Here is a 27242-nt window from a genome sequence, read left to right as displayed (position 1 = left end):
AAAAACTACAATAACTGGACAGAATAATACCTTAAACATTGCACTAAGGTATATAATGTTTGCCCATTTATTAAGAGTGGGGTTCATAAAGGTGCTGATTAAAACAAGTTTGAACGATATGGATTGGGCGGATTGGCAGAGCCTTTTTCCCAAGGTGGAAATGTCATATACCAGGGGGCTTAGGTTTAAGGTAAGTTTAAAGGAGATGCATTGGATACCCCAGTGCATGCCCCTAGTAAGTCATCCCTTCCAACAGTAAACCGTTTTGGATACTGTTAGGGGGAGCAACTTACCAGGGGCACGCACTAGGGTGCAGGTCTCTGACACAGAATCTGTCCCTATTGCACAGAAGGGGAGGGGGTAAAGGAGGAGAGTGTTAGTTACTGGGGACTCAATACTTAGAGAGTCAGATAGGTTTGTTGGGAACAAAAGAAATTCACAGTTGGTGTATTGCCTCCCAGGTGCCAGGGTCCATGACGTCTTGGATCGTGTCTTTGGGGTCCTGAAGGGAGAGGGTGACCAGCCCCAAGTTGTGCTCCACATAGGTACCAATGACATAGGCATAAATAGGGATAGGGACGTAAGGCAGGATTTCAGGGAACTCGGGTGGAAGCTGAGAGCGAGAACAAACAGAATTGTTATCTCTGGTTTGTTACCTATGCCATGTGATAGTGAGGCAAGTAATAGGGAGAGATATCAGCTGAACCTGTGGATGCAGGGATGGTGAAGGAGGGAGAGTTTCAGTTTATGGATAATTGGGACTCGTTCTGGGAAAGGTGGGACCTCTACAAATAGGACCGTCTTCACTTAAACCAGAGGGGTACTAATATCCTGAGTGGGAAATTTGCTAGCGCTATTTGGGTGGGTTTAAACTAGCTCAGTAGGGGGATTGGAAACTGTTATAGTTCCAGTGCACAGGAGGATAAGAGTAGGGAGGGCAGGGATGGGATTGCACAGTCACAGGTGTGTTTTGGCAGACAGGAAGCTGGTTTGAAGTATGTCTACTTCAACACCAGGAGCATCTGGAATAAGATACGTGAGCTTGCAACATGGATAAGTACCTGGGACTTCGATGTTGTGGACATTTCTGAGACATGGATAGAATAAAGTCAAGAGTGGATGTTGCCGATTCCAGGATTTAGATCTTTCATTAAGATCAGGGAAGGTGGTAAAGGTTGGGGGGGGGGGAGAGAGGAGGTGTGGCTTTGTTAGTCAAGGACAGTATAACAATGGCTGAAAGAACTTTTGATGGGGACTCGTCTACTGAGATGATATGGGCTGAGGTTAGAAACAGGAGAGGTGAGGTCACACGGCTGGGAATTTTTTTTAGGCCTTCGCAAAGTTCCGGGGATGTGGAGGAGAAGATTGGCAAATCGATTCTGGGTTGGAATGAAAGGAACAGGGTGGTTATTATGGGGGACTTTAATTTCCCCAATATTGACTGGAAGTGCTATAACTCTAGTACATCAGATGGATCAGTTTTTGTCCAATGCATGCAGGAGGGTTTCCTGACACAGTATGCCGAAGGGCCGACAAGATGGGAGGCAACACTGGATCTGGTGCTTGGTAATGAACCAGGCCAGGTGTTTGATTTAGTGATAGGTGAGCACTTTCGAGAGAGTGACCATAAATCAGTTACGTTTAATTTAGCAATGGTAAGGGATATGTATATGCCAATGGAGAAGAGCAATTATAATGCGATTAGGCAAGATTTCAGAGGCATAGAATGGGGCAGCAAAATGCAGGGGATGGGGACAATTGAAATGTGGAGCTGGTTTAAGGAAGAGATATTGTGTGTCTTTGATAGGTACGTCCCTGTCAGGCAAGGAGGAAGTGATAAGGTAAGGGAAAAGGGATTTACTGAAGAAATTATATTTCTTGTTAAGCTGAAGAGGGAAGTTTGTGTGACATTGAGGCAAGATGGTTCAGATGAGGCAACGGAGAGTTACAGAGTAGCTAGGAAGGATTTAAAGAAAGAGTTAAGAAGAGCAAGGAGGGGACACGAGCAGTCTTTCACAGAAAGAATAATGGAGAGCCCTAAAGCTTTCTATGTGAGGAATAAAAAGGATGACTGGGTTAGAATAGGGCCTGTCAAAAGAGAAAAGTGTGAAATTGTGTTGGACTCTGTAGAAATTAGAGAGGTGCTAAATGAATATTTCTCATCTGTTTTCACTCAGGAAAAGGAGAAAATTATAGAGGAGAAGACTGAGATACGGGCTATGAGACTTGAAAGGATTAGGATTAGTAAGGAGGAGGGTTATCAATTCGAGAAGATGTGAAAGTAGATCAAGTCCCCTGGGCCGGATGGGATTTTTTCCAAGAATTCTCTGGGAAGCTAGGGAGGAGATGGCTGAACCTTTGGCCTCGATATTTGAGCCATCATTGTCGACAGGTTTAGTACTCGAGGACTGGAGGATTGCAAATGTTGTGCCCTTGTTCAAGAAGGGCAGTAGGAATGACCCAGGTACTTACAGACCATTGAGCGTTATGCCTGTTGTAGGAAAAGTTTTGGAAAGGATTATAAGAGATAGGATTTAGAATAATCGAGTAAGCAACAATTTGATTGGAAATACTCAACATGGATTCGTCAAGGGCAGGCTGTCTCTCACAATCCTCACTGAGTGTTTTGAGATGGTGACCAAGCATATGGATGAGGGTAGGGCAGTTGATGTGGTGCACATGAACTTCAGTAAAGTCTTCCAAAAGGTTCCACATGGTAGGCTATTGGAGAAAATGCAGAGGCATGGGATTGAAGGTGATTTGGCAGTTTGGATTAGGAACTGGCTTTCTGTAAGAAGGCAACAAGTGGTGGTTGGTGGAAAATATTCAGCCTGGAGTCCGGTTACTAGTGGTGTGCCACAAGGATCTGTTTTGCGATCATTCCCGTTTGTCATTTTTATGAATGACTTAGACGCAGGCAAAGGAGGATGCGTTAGTAAGTTTGTAGATGATACTAAAGTCGATGGAGCGGCGGAAAGTGTGGAGGAATGTCACAGGTTGCAGGAAGACTTGGATAAACTGCAGAATTGGACTGAAAGGTGGCAAATGGAGTTCAATGCAGATAAATGTGAGGTGATTCACTGGGAAGAATAACAGGATTGCAGAATACTAGGTCAATGGAAAGATTCTTGGTCGTGTGGATATGCAGAGGGATCTTGGTGTCCATGCATGTAGATCCCTGAAAGTTGCCACCAGGTTGATTGTGCTGTTAAGAAGGCATACGTTGTGTCAGGTCTTATTGGTAGAGGGATTGAGTTCCAGAGCTGTGATGTCATGCTGAAACTGTACAAAATGCTCGTGTGGCCTCACTTGGAGTATTGTGTGCAGTTCTGGTCACTCCATTACAGGAAGGATGTGGAAGCATTGGAAAAGCAGAGGAGATTTACCAGGATGTTGTCTGTTAGAGAGCATTGGTCTTATGAGAAAAGGCTGAGGGACTTGGGTCTGTTCTCATTGGAGAGAAGAAGGCTAAGAAGGGATTTAAAGAGACATACAAGGTGATCAGAGGATTAGATAGAGTGGACAGCGAGAGTCTTTTTTCCTAAGATGAGGACATCTGCTTACATGAGGGGGTATAGCTGCAAATTGAAGGGTGGTAGATTTAAGACAGATATCAGAGGGAGGCTCTTTTCTCAGAGAGTAGTAAGAGCGTGGAATGCCATGTCTGCTAATGTAGGAAATTCAGTCACATTAGGGGCATTTAAATAGTCCTTGGATAAGCATATGGATGATGATGGGATAGTGTAGGGTGATGGGCTTAGATTAGTTCACAGGTCAGCGCAACATCGAGGGCTGAAGGGCCTGTTCTACACTGTACTATTCTATGTGCAAGAAAACTTTTTTTTAATTGCAGAGGAAGGTAGATGCCTAAAACACGCTGCTAGGGGAAGTGGTAGAAGCAGCTATGATAGCAAACTTTGAGAGGTATTTCAACAGATACATGAACAGGCACAGAATAAAGGGATATAGACCAAGTGCAAGCAGATGGGATTAGTTTAGAATGGCGTCATGGTCAGCGCTGACATACTGAGCTGAAGAAGAGGAAGGCCCATTTCTGCATCAGCCGTGCAGCAGGACCTCCATATTCCTGCTCGCAATGTTAGGTGCCAATTTAGGCATTTCACATGTGTGGCAAATATCACGAACCATGCTGGCAACTTCAGACAGTGCACCCAAACAGTGATTGTCTGGATACACAATGGATTTTTTAAGACGGTGCTGGCATAAGAGATGCTAGCCTTTCGGTGGATATTCTCAAAATGGTGCATGATAAGATAGGGCTAGAATTAGACATGAGAACTCCACAGGGATCAGGTAGGCAACTACTGCAAACTTAGTAAAATATGGTGAGACATTTCACTGGACTTCATAGCAAGAATCCATTCAAAAACATCAGTGCAACTTGCACTTAATCAGAAGCAAGATTATACAGTCATAGAGATCTACAGCATAGAAAAAGACCTTGGGCTGAGACAGTCAAAAACAATCATCTCACTATTTTGATCCCATTTTCCAGCATTTGGCCCATTGCTTTGTATGCCTTTGGACTGCAAGTGCACATCTAAATATATACTAAATGTTAGGAGAGTTCTTGCCTCTACAAACCTTACAAGCAATGAGATCCAGTTTCCCATCCCTCTCTCCAATACCTCACACAAGCATGCTTCCTCTGTTTTTCCTCACACCTCCTCTGAACCTTCTGCATCTTACCTTAAATCATTGACCCTGCTTCCAACACAACCACACCCTGCCTTAAATAAGAAGAGTTGGTTTAGTACTAACAGCAAATTTAGCAATCATACCTTTGGTTGCTTCAACCAAGTCATTTATCTACATCTACATTATCTACATTTCAGTGGCCCCACCACCGAAAACACATTTGGGGGCTCAGTTCTGTAGTGTAATGAAATACTGACAAATCTGACTTTCCAAATATAGTTCCAACAACACTCAAGAAGGTTAATAGTATCAATAGAAGCATATGTAAAGTTTAAGAAGCTAAAATTGGACAGGACCCATAAGGAATATAAAGAAAGCAGGTGAGAATTTTAGGAGAGCAAGAAGGGGCAATGAAATTACCTTAGCAAGTAGGGTTAAAGAGAATCCTATGGTGTTCTATACACATATTCAAAAGAAGACCATAATGAAGGTGAAGGAAGGACCACTCAAGGACAAAGGAGGGAACTTGTGTTGTAGGCAGAGGATGTAGGCAAGATCCTAAATGAGTACTTTGCGTCAGTATTCACCCAGGAGAAGGAGATGGAGGGTAGTGAGATTTATGTGGAGCATGCTAATATGCTTCAGCATTTTGGAGACCAAGAAAGTGGTGGTGTTTGATCTCTTGAGGAGAATTAAGATGGATAAGTTCCCAAGGTTATTGAGAGAGGCATGAGGGTAAATTGCTGGGGCCTTAACCAAGATCTTTGTACCCTGGATAGCCACTGGAGAGTAGCTAACACTGTTCCTTTGCTCGAGAAAGGAAATAGGGATAATGCAGGAAACTATAGATTGGTGAGTCTCAAATCAGTGGTTGGAAAGCTGTTGCAGAAAATGCTGAGGGATAGGATTTACACGCATTTGGAAAAACATGGCCTAATTAGCGTCAGTCAGCACAGTAAGACAGGTCATGTCTTACTAATTTGATTGAATTCTTTGAGGAAGTGACAAAGTTGATTGATGAGGGTAGAGCAATTGGCTGTTGTCTACATGGATTTTAGCAAGGCTTCTGACAAGGTTGCTCATGGGAGGCTCATTCAGAAGATGAAAATGCATGGGATCCACAGTGTCTTTGCAGCATGGATTCAGAATTGGCTAGCCCATAGAAGGCAAGATGTTTTCCTGGATGGAGGTTTGCGATTAGTGGTGTTCCACAAAACCGGGTAATCTAAGATGGAGGATGGGAAAAATTTCTGGCTGTAAGAGCTGCTCCTTTTTTTGAGGTATTTTAGGTGTTGGAGGTGATTTCCTCGAATTCTAGGAGCAGCAATGACTGTTTTATATGCTGTTGCATTGTTTCGAAACTTTGGGGAAAAAAAAGTCAAAACAACAGCAGTTTAAAAGGGAGAAGAGCAGACAAAGAAAGCACATGGTGAGGACAGTGCAGGAGAGAAAGAGAACCTGTACAGTTACCGCCTTTGCTGTTTCAATTCGTGTATCGCTGGACATTGGAGTGCATCTGGGAAAATTAACATACAGTGAAATTCACAACTAATCTTGGAGGATCTGTTGGGTGAAGTATGGAATGAACTGCCAGAGGATGTGGTGGAGGCTGGTACAATGGCAACATTTAAGAGGCAGTTGGATGGGTATACGAATAGGAAAGGTTTGGAGGGATATGGGCCAGGTGCTGGCAGGTGGGACTAGATTGGGTTGGGATATCTGGTCGGCATGGACGGGTTGGACCGAAGGGTCTGTTTCCATGCTGTACATCTCTATGACTCTATGACCTGGGACCTCTGCTGTTTATGATATACAAATGACTTGGATGAAAACGTAGATGGATGGTTACTAAGTTTGCAGATGATTCAAAGATCTGTAGAGTTGTAGGTAGTTTAGAAAGTTATCAAAGGATACAATAGGCTATAGATCAGTTGCAGATATAGGAGGAGAAATGGCAGATGGAGGTTAATCCAGTTAAGTGTGAGGTGCTGCACTTTGGGAGATCAAACGTTAAGGAAAAGTATGCAATTAATAGCAGGACCCTAAACAGCACTGAAGCATAGAGGGATCTTGGGGTTCAAGTCCATAGTTCCCTGCAAGTGGATAGGGTGGTACAGAAGTAGTATTGCGTGTTTGCCTTTATTGGTCAGGGAATTGAGTACAAGAGTTAGGATGTCACGTTGCAGCTTTACAAGACTTTGGCTGGGCCACATAGATTACTGCATTCAATTCTGATTGCCACATTACAGGAAGGATGTGGAGGCTTTGGAGAGGCTGCAGAAGAAGTTTGTCACAATGCTGCCTGGTTTAGAGAGTATGAGCTATAGGGAGAAGCTAAACACTTAAGTTGTTTTCTCTGGCACGGTGGAGGCTGAGGGCAGATTTGATGGAAGTCTATAAAATTATGAAATTTATAGATAGGGTTGACGGTCAGAATCTTTTTTTCCCCAGGATTGAAATCTAATATTCGGGGGCATACATTTAATGTGAGAGGGGGAAAGTTCAAAGGAGATTTGAGTGGCAAGTTTTTTTACACAGAGAGCAGTAGGAGTCTGGAATGTGCTGTCAGGAGTGGTGGTGGAGGCACTTACAATAGAGGCATTTAAGGGACTTTTAGATATGCACATGAATATGCAAGGAATAGAGGGATATGGACCAAGGGCAGTAGAAGGGATTGGTTGAATTTGGCATGATGTTTGGCATCATGTTCAGCACATTATGAGCCTAAGAGTCAATTCCTGTGCTGTATAACTGAACGTTCTATGTAAGGAGAAAGCAGAATGCTTTATCCACATTCTATCCACAACTTTAAACATTCACTGCTTGCATCATCTGTGCATGATTCATTGCATCTACTTGCTAAGTATCCTTCAACAGCACCTTCCAAATCACTAAAACCTGAAAAGGACAAGGGTAGCAAATGCATGGAAAAGGCACCATCTGCAGCCTACTCTTGAAATTTCCCACCACCCTGACCTAAGAATACATTGCTGATCCTTCTCTGCCCTGGGCCAAAAGCCTGAATCTCCTTTTCAAAAAGGACTACATGTACATCTATACATCAGAGAGTGCAGCAGTTCAAGTTGATAGCTACCATCACCTTCTCAAGGCAATTAGGGATGGGTCATAAATGGCAGCCTTGTAGTCACTTTGCTATCCCACAAACAAATATGAAAAAAACCTCCACTAAACTTACTAAGTCACAGACCAACTTGACGTGGAAACATTGTTGTTGAATTTCCTTTCCAAACACCTTAAGGAAATCCTATTACCACAACAGTGAAGTACAGAGGAACTTCGATTATCTGAATACCAATTATCCGAAAACTGGATTATCCGAAGGGGGTGTCAAGGTCCCAACAGAAACAGTACATCAAAGACATGTGTCCAACACTGATCGCGTCTTTTGTTTACAGTGATTAAAAGTGCCGCTGAGAACAGTCCTGGACTGATGGGAGTGTAAACACCGTCTCTAAATGACTCACCTCTCACCCCCTCTCTCTCCCTCCCCACACTTATCCTGGAGTTCTACACAAGGGTGAACCCTAAACCCCCCCTTCCCCAAATAATCTCTCCAACATTGTCCTGTACAGGGCAAAGGTGCAACCTGTCAAAAAGTTTATGTGAGTATGAGCACGTGCATCCACGCTCAAGTTATTTGGAGACTCACCCGCCCCAAAAGGCAGTAGCAGCAGTAGTCTTGTTGTGGGTGTCCAGTTCGGCTGCCCCAGAGAGGGGCCGGGGGAGGACGGGGTGGCAGTGTTGGACGGGATTGGGGCGCGGGCAGAGTGGGTGGGGGTAGGGAAGCAGTGTTGGATGGGGTTTGGGGGAGCGGTTGGAGGGGCGGAATTGGAGGGCAAGCAGGGAGGTGATGCTGGATGGGGTTGGGCCTTGCGTGGCTGTGCTGCTGCCTAGTCCGAACAGGGAGCAGACTTAATAGAAAACTCCGAGCCCCAGAGGAAAGGCATTGAATTGATTAACTGAATAATCAATTATCCAAACGAAATAGTGCCGCCCATCTTGTTCAGATAATCGAGGTTCCCCTGTATTTCAAAGAAAAGGCCCCAATACCACCTTAAACTCAGGATTATTACTAGAACAATTAGGAAAAAGAATCACACACATGTTTTTTAAACACGGATTGCCTTAACACAAGTGCAAATTATGGAAGAGAAAACAGAAAACCTTAAAGTAGCATTGGTAAAGATTACATAAATATGAAAATATATGTCAATCTGCAGAAATACTTAATTTTCAGTTTAGTAACAGTGGAACAAACACTGAGCCAAAACATCATCTTTGTGGTTTTAACATTTTTGGCAAAACACTAGAGCAACACGTAAAATAGGTTTGTGTTCTATTCAGACGTCAATAAGTGCCTCCTTTTCTTTTGAATATTTACATTTCCCTGTTGACACTAAATTCCAGGAACTCTAATGACGTCAGCAAGCTAAACTCAATAGGGTGTAAATCTACCACCTAAAATACACAGAAAAGAGGGAAAGTGCATCAACAAATTCTTCATTAAAGCAACTGCTTCGGGATTTACTGCATATCTGACATTTAATTAACTCACAGCACAGGCACATCATACTTCTTTAAATTAATTTACACCACACACACACACACACGCACACACACACACATGCACACACATATATATACAAAATTTAATAAGGTAACTTCCTGTTCCAGAATGTGTCATTCGTTCAACATTTAAATTGAAATGTTCGAGGGAACAAATAATAAAAAGAGCTAGATACAAAATCAGGCACATTAACTTACATTTGTATCCAATCAGAAGCTTTGCTGTGAAATGGGAAAATATACTACAAAACAGGACAAATTACATTTTTTTTTCATTAAAACTAATCTGCAACACAACAAAAAAAAATTCAGTGCACTAAATGAGAAACAATTTCAGCTAAATGCTAATTTATCAAAATGCAAGTATGTAGTGCCAGTACTGAAAACTGAATATGCAAATTTATCTGTTTACTGAAATATAAAGAAAAGGAACTTATTAGTTTTAAATATGTACAAAATGTTTTGTATCTGTTGCTGTTACTTTACCTGTTTCTGTATCATCCTGTGTCACAGCCATGTCTAACCCTTTGCAGATTGCTTATCTCTCTCCACTTACTCTATGTGAAAGGCTCTTAGGCAACATGCTTTTATAGGATTACAATAAGACACAATGACATCAGAGTGACATCAATGTCTTTCAACAACAGCTTTTTAACTGGATACTTTCTACACTGCAAATGTCAAAACTAATAATTTATAAACATTGAATTTAATAACTTTCATTATGCTTCGATTGTTTAATAGCTTATTCTTAGAAGGCAAAGCATGCCTACAAACTCAAAATTTAGTTTAAACACAATAAGTATTAAAGAGACTTTTACTCAGATATAATTGCAGCTTTCTGTGCAAAGAAAATGCTTTGAAGAAATCTTGTTGCTAACTTCCATTTCTTAGGATTTAACAGTTTTCAAAATATTTTACAGATAAGAAAATGTTTGCCATATTGCCTCAGCGTGACAGAAAAATGTTTGTTCATTTTTTAGAAAAATCTGATATTTCTACCAAGTATAAAATCTATCCGTTTGAGTTTTCTTCCTCTCAGAACAGCTCCCATAATGCTAACTGCAAATTCATTCCTTTTTTAAGTTCTGACTGACAACCACTTTAGAAATCAATCAAGACTTGAGGAAAATACATTCTAGAATTATAAAGCACAGAAGCAAACCCTTCAGTCCAAATCATCTGTGCCCACCAGCTATCGTAAATTAATCTAGTCCCATTTGCCAGCAATCAGCCCATATCCCTCTAAACCCTTGCTAGTCATGAACCCATCCAGGTGCCTTCTAAATGTTGTAATTGTACCAGCCTCTACCACCTCCTCTGACAGTTTGTTTTAGACATGCACCACCTTCTGCATTAAACAGTTGTCCCTTATATCCGCTTAAAATCCTTCCCCATTCACCATAGAGCTGTGCTCTCTAGTTTTGGACTCCCCTACCCTGAGAAAAAGACCTTGGTAATTTACTCACGTTGAATAAGAATCTTGTGCTCCAAGAACTAGCTGCACCACTAACTAAGTTGTTCCAGTCCAGCTAGAACACTGGCATCTATATGGCTTTGTAAAAATGCCCAGGTATGTTCTGCTTACTAAAAGTAAGTCAACCAATTACTGCCCTGTCAGTCATTTTTCAATCTTCACAGTGATGGAAGAAGTCCTCTACAATGACTCTACTATCAAGTAGCTAACTACTACCTTCTACGATAAGTGACCAGAAGACATAGGAAATAGGCCATTTGGCCCTTTGAGTCTGCTCCATCATTTAATGAGATCATGTCTGATCTCTGATAATCCTCAACTCCTTTCCTGCCTTTTCCTAATAATTCTAAATTCCCATAATGATTAAAAATCCGTTTCTCTCAGCTTTGATTATGCTTAATGGTCCAGCCACAACAACCCTCGTAAAGAATCCTATAGATTCATTCATCACAGATGCTGTTTACTGGATTACTGAGTGCCAGGTGTGGCTTTTCATCACATATATGTCAAAGCGAGGAGTGTTAGTATATCTACTCATGGTGAGAAGTGCGGTCAAGTTTGATTCTGCCCTCGCCTAATTTTCCAGCAGTTACCAAAATCTAAAAAAGCCTTGGTACTGTATTGTGTCTCTTATGACCATAGACATTTGCAAGCATTTAGCAGACAAAAATGTAGCAACCAATCTGCATATGCCAAATTCCTACAAGCAACAATGAATAACCAATCCATTTTTTTTTAGTTAATGATATTGTTTGAAGGATACTAATTGGCCCCAGACACAGTGGAAACTCCCCTGTATTTCTTCCAAATGGTATCATGTAATTTTCTTAAAAACAAATATTTTAACAGTGTAGCACTCCATCAATACTACACTGAAGAGTCAGCCATGATGTTTGCACTCTAGTTTCTGAAATGAGATTAGAACCCACAACCTTTTGATTCAGAAGTGAATATATTGCTGTCTAAGCAACAGCTATAGTTAAAAACAGAGTGACCAAATTTGAAAGGATCTTGACAATCTTGATCACTGAGTGAAGACATGGCAGATGTTTGGCAGGGAAATGTACAGTTGAGATTTGGCACAGAATGTCTGTACAGTGTATTGAACTCACACTTACGCACAATTTAGAAATCTGAAGAGAATTTTTTTTTAAATATAAGGCAAGTTTGCTTTTTATTACGTCATTTGATCATTGATGATTAGATTAGGTTCCCTGCTGTGTGGTAACAAGCCCTTCGGCCCAACAAGCCCACACCGACCCTCCGAAGAGCAACCCACCCAGATGCATTCCCCGATGTTTACCCCTAACTAATGAACCCAACACTACGGACAATCCAACATGACCACTTCACCTAACCTGCACATCTTTGGACTGTGGGAGGAAACCGGAGGAAACCAACGCAGACACGGGGAAAATGTGCAAACTCCATACAGACAGTTGTCTGAGGTAGGAATTGAACCTCCTGGAGCTGTGAAGCAGCACTGCTAACCACTGAGCCACCGTGCTGCCCAGCACTTATCTCCAAGTGAAGATTATGATCAGATCTTTAACTGTGACCCTCTAGATGTCCAAGTTGGAAATGGGAAAATGTAAAGTTTAAGCAAAAAGAAAGGACTTTGATTGCTATTAAAACATTTAGACACACCCATGCTCTGTATAAATAAATAGAAGAGACTTGAAGGCTCAGTGGTTAGCACTGCTGCCTCACAATGCCAGGGACCCAGGTTCGATACCAGCTTTGGGCAACTGCCTGTGTAGAGTTTGCACATTCTCTAAGGTTTTCTCTCCCAGCCCAAAGGTGAGGTGAATCGGCCATGCCAAACTGCCTATAGTGTTCACGGATATATAGGTTAATTGCATTAGTCAGGGGAACTGTTCGAATAAGAGGGTAGGGGAATGGGTCAGTGTGGACTTGTTAGGCCAAATGGCCGGTTTCTGTAGGGAGTCTATGAAGAAATTTGGTCTGAGTAGTATAGCACTAGGAAATTATAGTATCGTGATAATGCCACTGGCCTAGTTAGCTTATGGTGTCTTGGATGTAAAGAATTTGTTTTAAAGTATTTATTGTGCACTTGGAACTGCATTTGCAAAATCTATAATTAGCATAGTTATTTCCAGAAGCCAGAAAACTGGGTGAGGCATGGCACTTTGATGCCAATCAGAAATTAAAATTGTGATTGTCTCATCGCAAATTGAGTAGATGCCATAGTTTTGTATCATTGCAAGTCCATTTCCTTTTTTTATTTGCCAAGCCCTTTGAGGTGTGACATAGCATGTTTCCTTTACTATTCATATTCCTGCATTGAGTTTTGTTGTAATTTTTTCCAAGGCGGCATGCTGGCTCAGTAGTTTAGTACTGCTACCTCACAGCACCAGGGACCTGGGGTCAATTCCAACCTGGGGCGACTGCCTGCATGGGTTTCCTCTGGGTGCTCCGGTTTCCTCCCACAATCCAAAGATGTGCATGTCAGGTGAATTGGCCATGCTAAATCACCCTTGGTGTTAGGTGCATAATGAGAACAGACCCAAGTCTCTCAGCCTTTCCTCATAAGACCTTCCCTCCATATCAGGCAACATTCTAGTAAATCTCCTCTGAACCCTTTCCAAAGCTTCCACATCCTTTTGATAATGCGGTGACCACAACTATACGCAATACTCCAAGTGAGGCCGCACCAGAGTTTTGTACAGATGCAGCATGAGCATATGGTTCCAAAACTCAATCCCTCTACCAATACAAGCTAACACACCATATGTCTTCTTAACAACTCTATCAACGCGGCTGTCAACTTTCAAGGATCTATGTATCAGGACACCGAGATCTTTCTGCTTGTCTACACTACCAAGAATCTTACCATTAGCCCAGTACTCTGCATTCCTGTTACTTCTTCCAAAGTGAATCACCTCACATCCTTCTGCATTAAACTCCATTTGCCACCTCTCAGCCTGGCTCTGCGGCTTATCTATGTCCCTGTGGAACCTGCAACATCCTTCGTCACTATCCACACCTCTACTGACCTTAGTGCCATCAGCAACTTTATTAACCCTTCCTTATATGCCCCCATCTAGGTCATTTACAAAAATGACAAACAACAGTAGACCCAAAACTGATTCTTGCGGTACACCACTAGTAACTGAACTCCAGGATGAATATTTCCATCAACCACCACTCTGTCTTCTTTCAGCTAGCCAATTTCTGATCCAAATCTCAAAATCACCCTCAATCTCATGCCTCCGTATTTTATGCAATGGCCTACTGTGGGGAACCTTATCAAATGCCTTACTGAAGTCCATATACACCACATCAACCACTTTAATCTCATCCACCTTTTTGATCACCTTCTCAAAGAACTTAATAAGGTTTGTAAGGCACGACCTACTCTTCATAAAACTACGTTGACTCTCCCTATTCAAATTCCTTTCTAGATGATTATAAATCTGATCTCTTATAACCCTTTCCAACACTTTACCCACAATCGAAGTAAGACTCACTGATCTATAATTGGCGGGAGTAACTATGACGTTTTGACGTATTTTTGGCACATGGTTTGTGTCATACCTCCTCGTTGGTCCCACTGGTAAGCTCATTAGCCTTGGCTGCTGAATGACAGAATGACTGAGAAAACGTATGAGACAGCCATGGTCCACACAGACCGATCTCAAAAAAAAGAATGAGTTTTCCATGTCCAATGAAGCAGTCTGGCTGGGAAACATATTGGATAAACAACCTTTCTGCAGCTTCATCCACGATTGTGAGCTGTGTTAAGTTGTTAAGTTGTAAATGTGCCTGCACAACACAACTGGCAATAATATCAGTCTCGAGTCAAATCGAGACAGTGATCTTGGGACGATACCTACCGCCCTACTTGGAGCTGAGCCCAGCTATTCCTCCAAGGGAGCGGCTCATCTGGTGATGGATGACACAGATAAGGTTGTAGAAGGAGCCATGTGGGCAGCCAACCCACCGGATGGGATATGCATAACTACCCAAACCTTCTACACCAAGGATTATCAAACTTCGAAACGGGGCACAGAGAATGAGACTGAAACAGAGACCAATGGTATAACAAACAACACAATTGCCTTCATGGATGGAGTTGTGATTGAACCAGTCCATGACAGAACATCTGACCGGGAGGTAATTATCCATTACCCTGTCGATGGGTTGTTTTGCACGGACGGCAACACTCTGTTCCCCACCGTGAGTCTGTTCAAGATCCACATGACCAAGGTGAACCAAATTAAGAACATCCGAACAAAATTCACCCTGCAACAAAGCAGGAGTGTAACATGTAATCTACTGCCATTACACCAAATGCAAAGGTAAGAAACCCCCTCCAGTGAGGGACTTTGCATGCAGCCTGTGCGACCAGAGGTTTACAACCCAGGCTGGACTTGGTCAACATGAGAGGCATTAACAACCCAGTCTATGAAATGAAAAGTGCCTCAAAACAGCACTCAAGGTCAAAGGCAAACCAGGGAGAAGTGATCACATATGGTCACAGGAGGAGGTGGCACTCCTGAGGGAATTAAAAATGAGATTTGCAGGATGCAAATTCATTAATAAATCAATCATCAGCATCCTTAAAACAAAAATACTCAAGCAAATCTCGGACAAATGCAGGAATCTTGCAAACACCCTAACAGAGGTCCAAATCCCAATTGATGCGAGCATAACCAATGACTAGAACAAAGGAGCCGATACCCAACATGAGCAAAACTAATGTAGTTTACAAAATACCATGCAAGGACTGCACAAAACACTATATAGGACAAACAGGAAGACAGGTAACAATCCGCATACATGAACATCAACTAGCCACGAAACGACACGACCAGCTATCCCTAGTAGCCACACACTCAGACAACAAGCAACATGAATTCGACTGGGAAAACACTACTATCATAGGGCAAGCCAGACAGAGAACAGCCAGGGAATTCCTACAGACATGGCATTCATCCACAAACACATCGACCTGGACCCAATATACCAACCACTACAGCGGACAGCTGAAAATGACACCCGGAAGCGGCAAGGACAGACCACTATAAATACCGGAAGAAACATCAAAGAAGCGCTTCGCAGGAGGCTCCAGAGCACTGATGATGTCTCCTAGCCAGGGGACGAAACGTTTGCAACAAAAACTTCCAGCTCGGCGAACAAAACCACAACAATAACCAATGACTTGCACGAAACGGAGGCAGAGAGTGTCCAGAATAATCCCGATGATGCAAACCCACTCCAAAGAGCCAATTGCAGAACACCAGCCTCAATCCCTAAGCAAAGGGACATAGATAACCAGCTAACACAAGCTGAGGAGCTCTTCAGCGCAAAGAAACACTCTAGCTCTCGGAGTTGGTCTACTGGAGAGTATTACCGACCTACTAATGAACAGTAGGAAGAGACAGAATAAATTAAACAAGCCTTAAGAAGGACAAACTAAAAACGACAAGATAATAATACCAGTGCAAAGAAAAGATGGACAACACGTAAAGTGCTGCTCAGAGCAAAATTGCAGCTCTACAAAATCAACCAGCGCCAGCTAGCTCGTGAGATCATGGAGGCACTGGCCTCAACCACTTGTCCTCTCCCAAAAGAGAAACTGGAGGCATGTTTCTGAGAGAAACTGTTGACACCAAATCAAAAATCAAATATCAGTAAATACACCCTTTTTACGGAGAACGTAGATGATAGATCCTTGATGAAACCCATAGAGGTAGAAGAGGTCGAGGCAGCCATCAAGGGGATAGACGACCACAGTGTCGCTGGACCAGATGGCCTGAAACTGAGTGATAGAAGATCCATTCACGAGGAGGAGGAAACCCGCCCATCCTGACTCTTCTCCCTATCGCTAAAATTGAGCAGGTTCCAGAATTGCTAAAAAAAAGTTGAATGATCTTGATTTCTAAGTGCAAGGATGTAGACTGCCTGAAAAACATCGACAACTGGCGGCCAATAACTATTGGTCGATGCTGCTACGATTTTTCACAAAATAATGGCAAAACCCCTCAGAGAAATTGTCGGAATTAACAATATACAAAAAGGGTTTCTAGCAGCCACTCCCGGGTGCAATGAAAACATTGTTAACCTTGAGAATATAGTTAAGGGAGCAAAGCACAACTGCAAGGACCTCACAGTAGTCTTTGCTGAGCTGGCGAAAGCGTACGACTTGGTCGGGCACAAACTACTACTGAAAACGTTGCAAACAGCACATCTTCCAAAAGCCTTTGTAGGTCTGATCAAGGATCTCTACACTGGCAATACAACCGTGGTAGAAGGGAACAGTACTTGTACCACTCCAATAAACATTGAGAGGAGTGAGAAGCAGGGCGACCCACTCTCACCAATATTACTTAACATTGCTCTAGATCCTCTGACATGCTCTCTGGAGAAGACCGACTCAGGGGTCGCCGTGCCCTGGGTGGTAGAAGAGTCAACTGTTCAAATTTGGCCTTCGCAGATGACATAGCCCTTCTGAGTGACTTTCACACCAGTATGGCGAGGAATCTAAAGCTGCTCCAGTCACATTGTGACCATAAGGGCCTCAATATTAACATCACAAAGATGAAGGGCTTCCACTTCACTTTAAGAGGAAGACCTTCCTATATAATCACATTGCTAACTGGAAGCTGCATAATGAACTTATAGCTTATATACCCCCAGCTGATACTGAGAAATACCTGGGTGCCTGTATCAATCTGTTGGCAGGTGTGTCAGAAGGAGAATGAGAGGAGAGGCTTTAGACATCAGTGAAAGGAATATAGGCAGCATCTCTCCGACCAAGGCAACGCCTAGAGATCCTAAAAACGCATGTCATCCCCAGATTGTATTTTAATTTGATCCTGTCCAAAGTATCTCAATGCACACTCTTAAAGCTGGACCATATCATACAAAACGCCATGAAAGAATTCCTCCAACTTCCACCTCATACCGCTGACTGAATCCTGTATGCCATCAACAGGAACGGCGGTCTAGGCATGCCGAACCTGGAAGTGCAAATTCCATCCACGATTGTCCGCTAACGCAAGGCACTAGAAATGTCCAAGGATGTGATAAAATGGGCCTCCTTTCAGTATAAAGAAGAATGCAACAGAGACACCGTTGCAGGACTGCAAGAACTCAAAGACTCAAAATCGGCACCCAACCAGTTTTTGAAAGTTTTGCCTAATACCATCAAAATTGGCCTTCCTCCAATTTAGAACTTCAACTTTTAGATCCTTTTCCATCACTATTTTAAAACTAATAGAACTATGGTTGTTGGCCCCAAAGTGCTCCCCCACTGGCACCTCAGTCACCTGCCCTGCCTTATTTCCCAAGAGTAGGTCATGTTTTGTACCTTCTCTAGCAGGTACATCCACATACTGAATAAGAAGATTTTCTTCTACACAATTAACAAATTCCTCTCTTTTTAAACCGTTAACACTATGGCAGTTCCAGTCTATGTTTGGAAAGTTAAAAAACCCTACCATGACTACCCTTGCATTTGGATACAGAACTGGTTCAAAGATAGAAGACAGAGGGTGGTGGTGGAGGTTGCTTTTCAGACTGGAGGCCTGTGACCAGTGGAGTGCCACAAGGATCGGTGCTGGGTCCACTACTTTTCACCATTTATATAAATGATTTGGATGTAAGCATAAGAGGTATAGTTAATAAGTTTGCTGATGATACCAAAATTGGAGGTGTAGTGGACAGCGAAAAAAGTTACCTCAGATTACAATGGGATCTTGGTCGGATGGGCCAATGGGCTGAGAAGTGACAGATGGAGTTTAATCAGATAAATGTGATGTACTATATTTTGGGAAAGCAAATCTTAGCAGGACTTACACACTTAATAGTAAGGTCCTAGGGAGTGTTGCTGAACAAAGAGACTTTGGAGTGCACGTTCATAGCTCCTTGAAAGTGGAGTTGCAGGCAGATAGAATAGTGAAGAAGGTGTTTGGTAATGCTTTTCTTTATTGGTCAGAGTCTTGAGTACAGGAATTGGGAGGTCATGTTGCGGCTGTACAGGACATTGGTTAGGCCACTTTTAGAATATTGCGTGCAATTCTGGTCTCCTTTCTATCGGAAAAAAGTGTCGTGAAACTTGAAAGGATTCAGAAAAGATTTACAAGGATATTGCCAGGGTTGGAGGATTTGAGCTATAGGGAGTGGTTGGATAGGTTGGGGCTGTTTTCCCTGGAGTGTCAGAGGCTGAGGGGTGACCTTGCAGAGGTTCACAAATTTATGAGGGGCATGGATCGGACAAATAGATAAAGTCTTTTCCATGGGGTGGGGGAGTCCAGAACGAGAGAGCATAGGTTTAGAGTGAGAGGGGAAAAATAAAAAAGAGACCTAAGGGCCAACTTTTTCACTCAGATGGTGGTACGTATGTGGAATGAGCTTCCAGAGGATGTGTTGGAGGCTAGTACAATTGCAACATTTAAAAGGCATCTGGATGGGTAAATTAATAGGAAGGGTTTAGAGGGATATGGGCCAGGTGCTGGCAGGTGGGACTAGATTGGATTGGGATATCTGGTCGGCATGAACGAGTTGGACCGAAGGGTCTATTTCCATGCTATCTCTATGAGTCTATGACTCTATAGCAAGAGATTCAATATTTTTAGTGAACCACGGCTCTCGTGCTCGATAACTCCCTCCCTGCCTGACTGGTACATACTTATTCAAGGAACAGCTATTGCAACCCCTTGATAAGCTCCGCATTTCAATTGTGCCCATCCTCTGCAATTTCCATCCCCATCCTATGCATCCTAAATCTTGCCTAATCGCATCATAATTGGCTTTCCCCTAGCTATAACTCTTGCCCTGCAGTATAGGTATATACCTATCCCTTCCCATTGCTAAAGTAAACATAACTGAATTGTGGTCACTATCACAAAAATGCTCACCTACCTCCAAATTTAACACCTGACTGGTTCATTACATAGTACCAAATCTAGTGTGGCCTCGCCCCTTGTTGGCCTGTCTGCATTACTGTGTCAGGAAACCCTCCTGCACACATTAGACAAAAACTGACCCATCTAAAGTATTTGAACTGTAGTATTCCCAGTCAATATTTGGAAAGTTAAAGATCCCCCATAACAACTACCACTCCTATCGGCAATCATCTTTGCTATCCGATCCTCAACATCTCTGGAACTACTGAGAAGCCTACAGAAAACTCCCAAGAGGGTGACCTCTCCTTTCCTGTTTCTAATCTCAGCCTGTACTACCTCAGTAGATGAGTCCTCAAAAGTTCTTTCTGCAACCGCAATACTGTCCTTGACTAACAATGCCCCCTTACCACCCCCACTTTTGTTTTACCATTTTCCCTGTTCATACTGAAACATCCAAATCCTAGAATCTGCATTAACCATTCCTGTCCCTGCTCTACCCATGTTTCCGAAATGGGCACAATATCGAAATCCCAGGCACTAACCCACGCTGCAACTTTACCCACTTTATTCCAGATGCTCGTGGCGTTGAAGTAGACACACATCCTGCTTGTCAATGCCTTCTTGCAGCCTTGAAACCTTAGTTCTGACCTCACTACTCTCAACCTCCTGTGTACTCGGACGACAATTCTGGTTCCCAAACCCCTGCTGAATTAGTTTAAACCCACTCGAAGAGCATTAGCAAATATCCCCCCCAGGATATTGGTACCCCCTTGGTTCTGGGTGTCACACTTTTAGAAGGATTTGGAGAGGGTGCAGAAGAGGTTTACCAGGATGTAGCTCAGATTGGAGTGCAGTAGCTATAAGGAGAGGTTAGATAAACTTGGATTTTTATTTCCCTATACAGCATTTGAGGCTGAGGGGCAACCTGATAGAAATATAAAATTGAGGGGTGTGGATAGGGTGGACAGCTGGAATTTCTTTCTCAAGGTGGAAATGTCAAATGCTAAGGGGCCTGGTTTAGGGTGAGAGGGGAAAAGTTTATAAGAGATGTGCAAGAACAGGTTTTATTGTACACTGAGGGCAATAGGTGCCTGGAATACACTGCCGGGGAGGTGGTAGAAGAAGATCCGTTAACAAAAGTTTAAGAAACATTTAGACTGACAAATGAACAGGCAGAAAATAGATGGGGAGGGACCATTTACAGGCAGATAGGATTAGTTTAGAGCAGCATTATGGTTAGCATAGACATGATGGGCCAAAGAGCCTGTTCCTATGCTGTACTGTTCTCTGTTCTACGCTTGGGGTCATGCTGAGCACAAAGATGATTATTGGAGATCAATTATGACAGTCCCAAGACATCAATGTAGGAGCTTCTCAAGATAGTGCCCGAGGATCAATCATCTCCTGCAGCTTTATCAATTACCTTGCGCGATCGTACAATTATCAGGAACCTGTGATCCTATAATGTTCAGCACCATTTGAGACTCCACAAATACTGAAAACTCCATGTGTAGCAAGGAATGACAACATCCAGCAATGTGTTGATAAGTAGCAGGGTACATTCAAGCTACAGAACTGCTAAACATTTCAAACAAGAGAGAATTGAATTAGTTATCAATAGCAGGACTACTTTGATCAGCTTTGGGGCCCTTATCTAAGGAAAGATCATCTTCTTTGGTTGTACATTAAATTTGAGGATGATGTACATCCACTCCAGGCAGGCGGGTGACAAGTGACTCCTACATTTCGGTGGGTATGTTGCATTTATTTAGGAAGGCTTTCTGGGTTTGTTGTATTGTTTCTTCTGCCCTCCAAATGAATGCTTCCCAGTCTGGAGTTCAGAGTAGACCACTTGTTTAGGGACAAGATTAGAGTGGTGCTGGAAATGCGCAGGTCAGGCAGCATCTGAGGAGCAGGAAAATTGATGTTTCGGGCAGGAGCCCTTCATCAGGAATGAAGCTGGAAGGCTCGGGGGTGGAGAGATAAATGGGAGGGGGTGGGCTGGGGAGAATGTAGCTGGGAGTGCAATAGGTGGATGAGGGAAGGGGTAAAGTTGATAGGTCGGAGAGGAGGGTGGAGCGGATAGGTGAGAAGAAAGATTGACAGGCGGGACAGGCCATGAAGATGGTGCTAAGCTGTAAGTTTGGAACTGGGGTAAGGTGGAAGGAGGGGAAATGAGGAAACTGGTGAAGTCCACATTGATGCCCTGGGGTTGAAGGGATCTGAGGCAGAAGATGAGACATTCTTCCTCCAGTTGTCCTGAGATTGTTTAGGGAGTCTTGTGTCTCGCATGTGGACAATACGGCTCACCCATGGCACTTGGTCATGCAAGACCAGTGCCTCAATTCAGGGATATAGGTCTGGGAGATGACACTCATTTTGGTATGCCTATTCTGGAAGTGGATTTGCAAGATTTTGTAAAGGCAGCTTGATGATAACTCTCCAAGGTTCTGAGGTGTCTGTGGTATCTGCTCCATGTTTCTGATGCATATGTAGGAGGGCGGGGACCATAGTGGCTCTGTAGACCATAAGCTTGGTGTTATGTTTGAGATCCCAGATTTGGAATACACTATTCCTCAGACATCAAATAGCTTCAGTGCCACACTAAAATGAATGTTGGATTTCATCGCCAATGGCTGCCACGGAAAATGATCCAAGTTGTCCAGGGACTTACGTGGATTTTGATAATCTTGGGACACCATTGTGTAGTAGGAGCGGTCTAGTAGAGAACCTTTCTTTTTCCAGATATTTAGGCTGATGTCCAATCTCTTTCATGCTATAGTGAATGAATGGTCTGTAGCTCAGCCTTGGAATGTGTGCACACGTAGGTATCTTTTGCATACTGCAGCTCGTTGACAGAGCTGGGGTGGTCTTGCTTCTGGCTTGGAAGCATTGAAGGTTAAACACTTTGCTGCTCATTTCTGTAGGTTAGTTCCGCTGTAGCGGTGAGCTCCATGGAGATGGGGGAATGTTGCAGCAAGGGAAATGGACAAGAGGGTTGGTGCCATGACAGTCTTGCATGACCCCATTTTGCACTCATATTTAGTCTAAAAAGATACAATGGCATTGGAGGATGTCTTAAGTAGGTTCACAAGGTTCCAGACATCTGGGGATTGTGGGTAGACTGGACTTGCACTCATTGAATACACAAAAATGAGAGGTGACCTTATTGAAACATACATTTTTCTAAAGTGTCAATGGACTCAAAATGTTAACTCTGCTTTATCTCCAAATATCTTCCAAACCTATTGAGTTTTCCAGCTATTTCTCCTTTCGTTTCTGATTTTTAGCATTTGCAGTTCTTTGGTTTTTTTTCTTAGAGGCCTTGACAAGGTTGATGAAAAAACGTTATTGCACCTTGTGGAATGAGGCCATAATCTCAGATTACAGGGTTACACACATAAGACAGAGATGGTAGAAGAATTTCTTCTCAGGGTACTGTGGGATTCTTTACCCGATGAGGCTGGGCCATTATGTATATTCAAGGCTGAGTTAGATTTTTAAATCAATAAGGATCAAGGAGAGAAAAGACAGGAAAGTGAAGTTGAGGATTATTTAGATCAGTCATGATTCTCGTTTTGTATCGATAAGCTAAATGGTCTACTTCTGTTCCTACGTCTTATAGTCTTAAAACATTTCCATTTTGACATTAAATGGCTAGTACCATCACTGAATTCTGCACTAACAGCATAGCGGGGGTTACCACTGACCAGAAACTAATATGGACGATACATATTGTGATGACAACAGCAAATTTGAAGCTGGAAATTCTGTGGCAAGTAACTCAACTCCTAACGCCCTAATGTAGGGTTAAATTAGTTTCCAATAACTGAATTTTGCCTTGATTAAGCAAGTGAGAAATTAAATCATATATTTTGTTTAATTATGGTTAGTTTTGGTGTTTTCTGGGGAGAAGGTAGCCGCATAGCGCAGGTTGATAGCAATGTTGATGGGCTGTTTGCTGTTTTATAATTCAGTCTTTCAAATGTAGGCTAGAATATATGAAAATGCTTAGAGCTTAAAAGGTTCTTACTGAAAGACACAGCTATCGGTTGAAATGGTATAATATTGTAACAGACCTATGAATATGTATATATGTGAAATATGTATCTGTAACTTTGGAATTCAGTTCTGTAATGTGTTTTGCAGCCTTGTAGTTTTGATCTTTTTAAGATGTACCATTTGAGACATTTGGAATGATTAATCACAAAGAACTGACACTACATATTCTAAACAAATTGCTTGCTCATGTCATCTTCTCTTAAAGATCTGTAAAGTTGGTAAACTAACAGGGATAAGTTTCTACAAAACAGATGATCTTACGAAAGTAACTGGCATGTGAAATAATGAAACAGACACTAAGGTATCCATTACTTTTAAAGAAACCAATCAGGTTTTGGGCATGCACTACTTAATCAATAAGTTTGAGCAGTACACAAGACGTTCATGCATGAACACCACATGCATGAACTGCTCATTTACCAATAAACAAACCAGAGATCAGGATGTCTTTGAACATCACATTAGTAATTGCTAGCAAGGGTTAATAAGGCCTGGGCTTTAGTCATTCAAAGTACAAGAAAGATAATTGAAGACAGAAGGAGAACTCCAATCAACAGAATGGAACAAGAAAGTTGTGCCCTGCCAACCAGTATCTCAAACTGGTATCCTAAAGCAGAAGGACTGAAAACCACGCCTTTTTATTAAGGATGAATTATTTTGTGCTTGTTATGATACACATATTAACTTCCATAAAACTTATGAAATATTTATACCCAGAAAGGCTCACATAACTACTAAAGCTTTACATTTGCACTAACTCAGTCTATGATTATAATTACCTGTAATCTTACAATTAAAGTGAAAACAAACCCCAAAGCATTGCATTAAAGGCTCGCTGCTATCTATACAAGGCAAAAAAGCAGGAGCATGACCTCTACTTGCCTGAAGAGAGCAACTCCAACAATATTCGAGCTCAATTTCATTTGGGATAAAGCAGCCTGCTTGATTGGCATCCCGTCCAGCACTTTCAACATTCAATTCCTCCACTACCACTGCACAGTGGCAACAATGTCTACAAAATCATTGTAACTCACCTATATTCCTTTGGCAGCATTCTCAAAACCTGTGACCTCTATCACCTAGAAGGACAAAGGCAGCAGATGCATAGGAACACCAACTTCAGTTCCCTCCAAGCCATACATCATCCTGACTTGTAACTAAAAGCTTGTACATCTACTATTACTATTTCAAAATCCTCGAACTCCCTTCTCAAAAGCACTGTGGGTTTACCGAGACTACATTGTTTGGAATGGTTCACGGCAGCAGCTCATTACCACCTTTTCAAGGTGAATTAGCAATGAGGAAATGTTGTCGTAGTCACTGATACCTATATAGTTCACTCCCTCTCTCGCTCTTTTAATCCCACGTACCTCTCTCTGTTTCTCTGAACATTACTTATCTCTCCCCATCTCTGCTAACTTAATAAATACCTCTACCTTGGCAAATAATGAACTTTATTGCCAACGAAGATGTGAAAATCATAAAGCAGTAGAGAAAATATGCTGAGCATTACCCTTCAGAAATTTATGATAATTTGATAATGATAGTTTATATGATTGAAGCCAATGTTGATTCTGTTAGCAAATACTGAGCATATAAGTCCATATTGAGCATTTGAGACTTTAAATATGCAATTTTACAAAGTTATCTTCGTTTTCTTCAAATCAGTCACTGTGGGTTTACCAAGACTTCATAGTCTGCATGCATGGTAAACTCAGATAGGACTCCTTTAGATTCGTTTCCAGCCATCCCAGTGAAATGAATAAATTTGCTGAAACTTATCCTCCACGCAGAATTCAAGGAATTTAAATTTTGGTCTTTTACTACCATGTTTTAATGAAGTTTTACTATTACATTGACTTTAAAACTACATGGACATAAAATCAAATTAATAATTTGTCACGTTCTATTTTTCTAAGTTACAACAATATTGAATGCTTGCAGTTTTTCTGAAAAAACACTATTCTTGTCCTTTGAAGTTTCAGTTCTGAACATATTACTTTTCTTCTAAAACACTGCTACAACATTATTGTGTCAAATAAATCTACTTTTTCTACCTTGAACGACGACTTGACTGCCTGGAACAAAAAACTGTTGTGTCCCATCACTTGACTGTGCAGCATATTGGACAATGGTTGCCCCGGGCTGAGGCGTTCCAGCATTGGTCATTGTAAGTGTCTGCAATCCCTGTACACCATCAGCTCCTGGATTTGCAATCTGGATAGTTCCACCTTGAGCAATGGCAACTAAGAAGAATAGATAAAAGTAAGTGAAGTTGCCAGATAAATATTAGAACCCATTTTAAAATTAAATTTTGATCGTTTTGAATGGCAGCTTTTCATTTCAGCAATGCAAAGTTAATGTCAGCCTGTCACTGTTCCTCTACCACTTTTTTCAAATTTAGAAGTGAAACTAAAATATTTATAAAATAAAGATTTAACATTTAAATGGATGTAAAAGTCTGGAAAGTTCATAGTTACACATGTCAAAAGTCACCATTAAGACCGTGACAGTCATTCGGAGACGTTTTCAGTGTTTTGAGAGACCAGGTCATGTTAAATTAATTTAAAATTATTTTTAAAGGAAGATGATGCATGAAGGACCAGATAGGACCAGTCATATGTCTATGAAACAAGCCACTAATTAGTAAGCGAATCAAAGTGTGAGGCTAATAGGCGCAGGACTAACTCTTTGAGTATTAAAAAGATCTGATAGTTGAACCTTACAGATTTTATTTTGGAGAACATTAAAAACATACTTTCTAGTAATAGTACATTTCTGAATTTCAAATCACATTCTCCAGCTGGTTTCTTTTAAAGCTTTACCCCCAGTTTTATTGCTCTCCAGACTTTTGCACTATGGAATACTGGCTTTTACAATTCCTCCAAAATTCATCCAATTGTTTGAGAGAACAGAATAGAACTTTGAGCATTGTTGAAAAAATACTTTTTGGTCAAAAAGCTTCAAGTATATATTGGCAGAATCTTATAAGAGCCTGAATGACGTGGACTATAGTTTGAAATAAGCCGAATTGCATGAGAAGTCCATTGAAGCCTAACTTGGCGTTGCGATCAAATCACTGCATTTTTAATTAAGTTGCAGGCATCAAGGCAAGATTCTTAATAAAAACTGTACATCAGATTCAAGAATAGAAATTGCTGGAAAAGCTCAGCAGTTCTGGCAGTATCTGTGGAGAGAAATCAGAGTTAACGTATCATGTTGAGCAACCCTTCTTCAGAACTCATTCAGTCAAGGTGATTTGCCTATTAAAGAGGATTATTGCTTGTAAATGACCTTTATAGTTGCAGACCATGCCTCAGCAATGTACAGCTCTCTATTGTAGAGCTGACCGTGAGCATACTGGCTACTGAGAATTCTCAATATGTAAGTCAGAGTGGCTCTAGTGAATTCAGCTCATCAAGGACCTGCATGTTGGACACCAAGCACTATGACAATGCATGCTGTATGGACACAAGCCATATACAGCCCACGCCCATGGATAGTGGCATTCAATAGGTACCACTATCATTCAAATACTGCAGCAAGAATTCTTTGTACTCCGGGACACAGACCTAGCTCATTAA

General features: G+C 41.9%; 1 protein-coding gene across 3 annotated transcripts in view; it reads right to left on the bottom strand.

The window, feature by feature from the left end:
• Positions 1–27242, bottom strand: part of LOC132815817 (cAMP-responsive element modulator-like) — a 138536-nt gene that overhangs the window by 28955 nt on the left and 82339 nt on the right. For 2 of the 3 annotated variants that reach the window (XM_060825089.1, XM_060825088.1), the window contains exon 7: positions 25716–25904. In XM_060825089.1, the coding sequence (XP_060681072.1) occupies positions 25716–25904 (189 nt within the window). Of the gene's footprint in view, positions 1–9732; positions 9799–25715; positions 25905–27242 lie in introns of those variants that run through there. The other variant, XM_060825091.1, reaches the window with a different exon arrangement.

The sequence above is a fragment of the Hemiscyllium ocellatum genome, chromosome 5 (assembly GCF_020745735.1).
Source record: "Hemiscyllium ocellatum isolate sHemOce1 chromosome 5, sHemOce1.pat.X.cur, whole genome shotgun sequence".
Classification (NCBI taxonomy): domain Eukaryota; kingdom Metazoa; phylum Chordata; class Chondrichthyes; order Orectolobiformes; family Hemiscylliidae; genus Hemiscyllium; species Hemiscyllium ocellatum.
The sequence above is the reverse complement of the archived record's forward strand: the minus strand, read 5'-3'. Positions and strand labels throughout refer to the sequence as shown.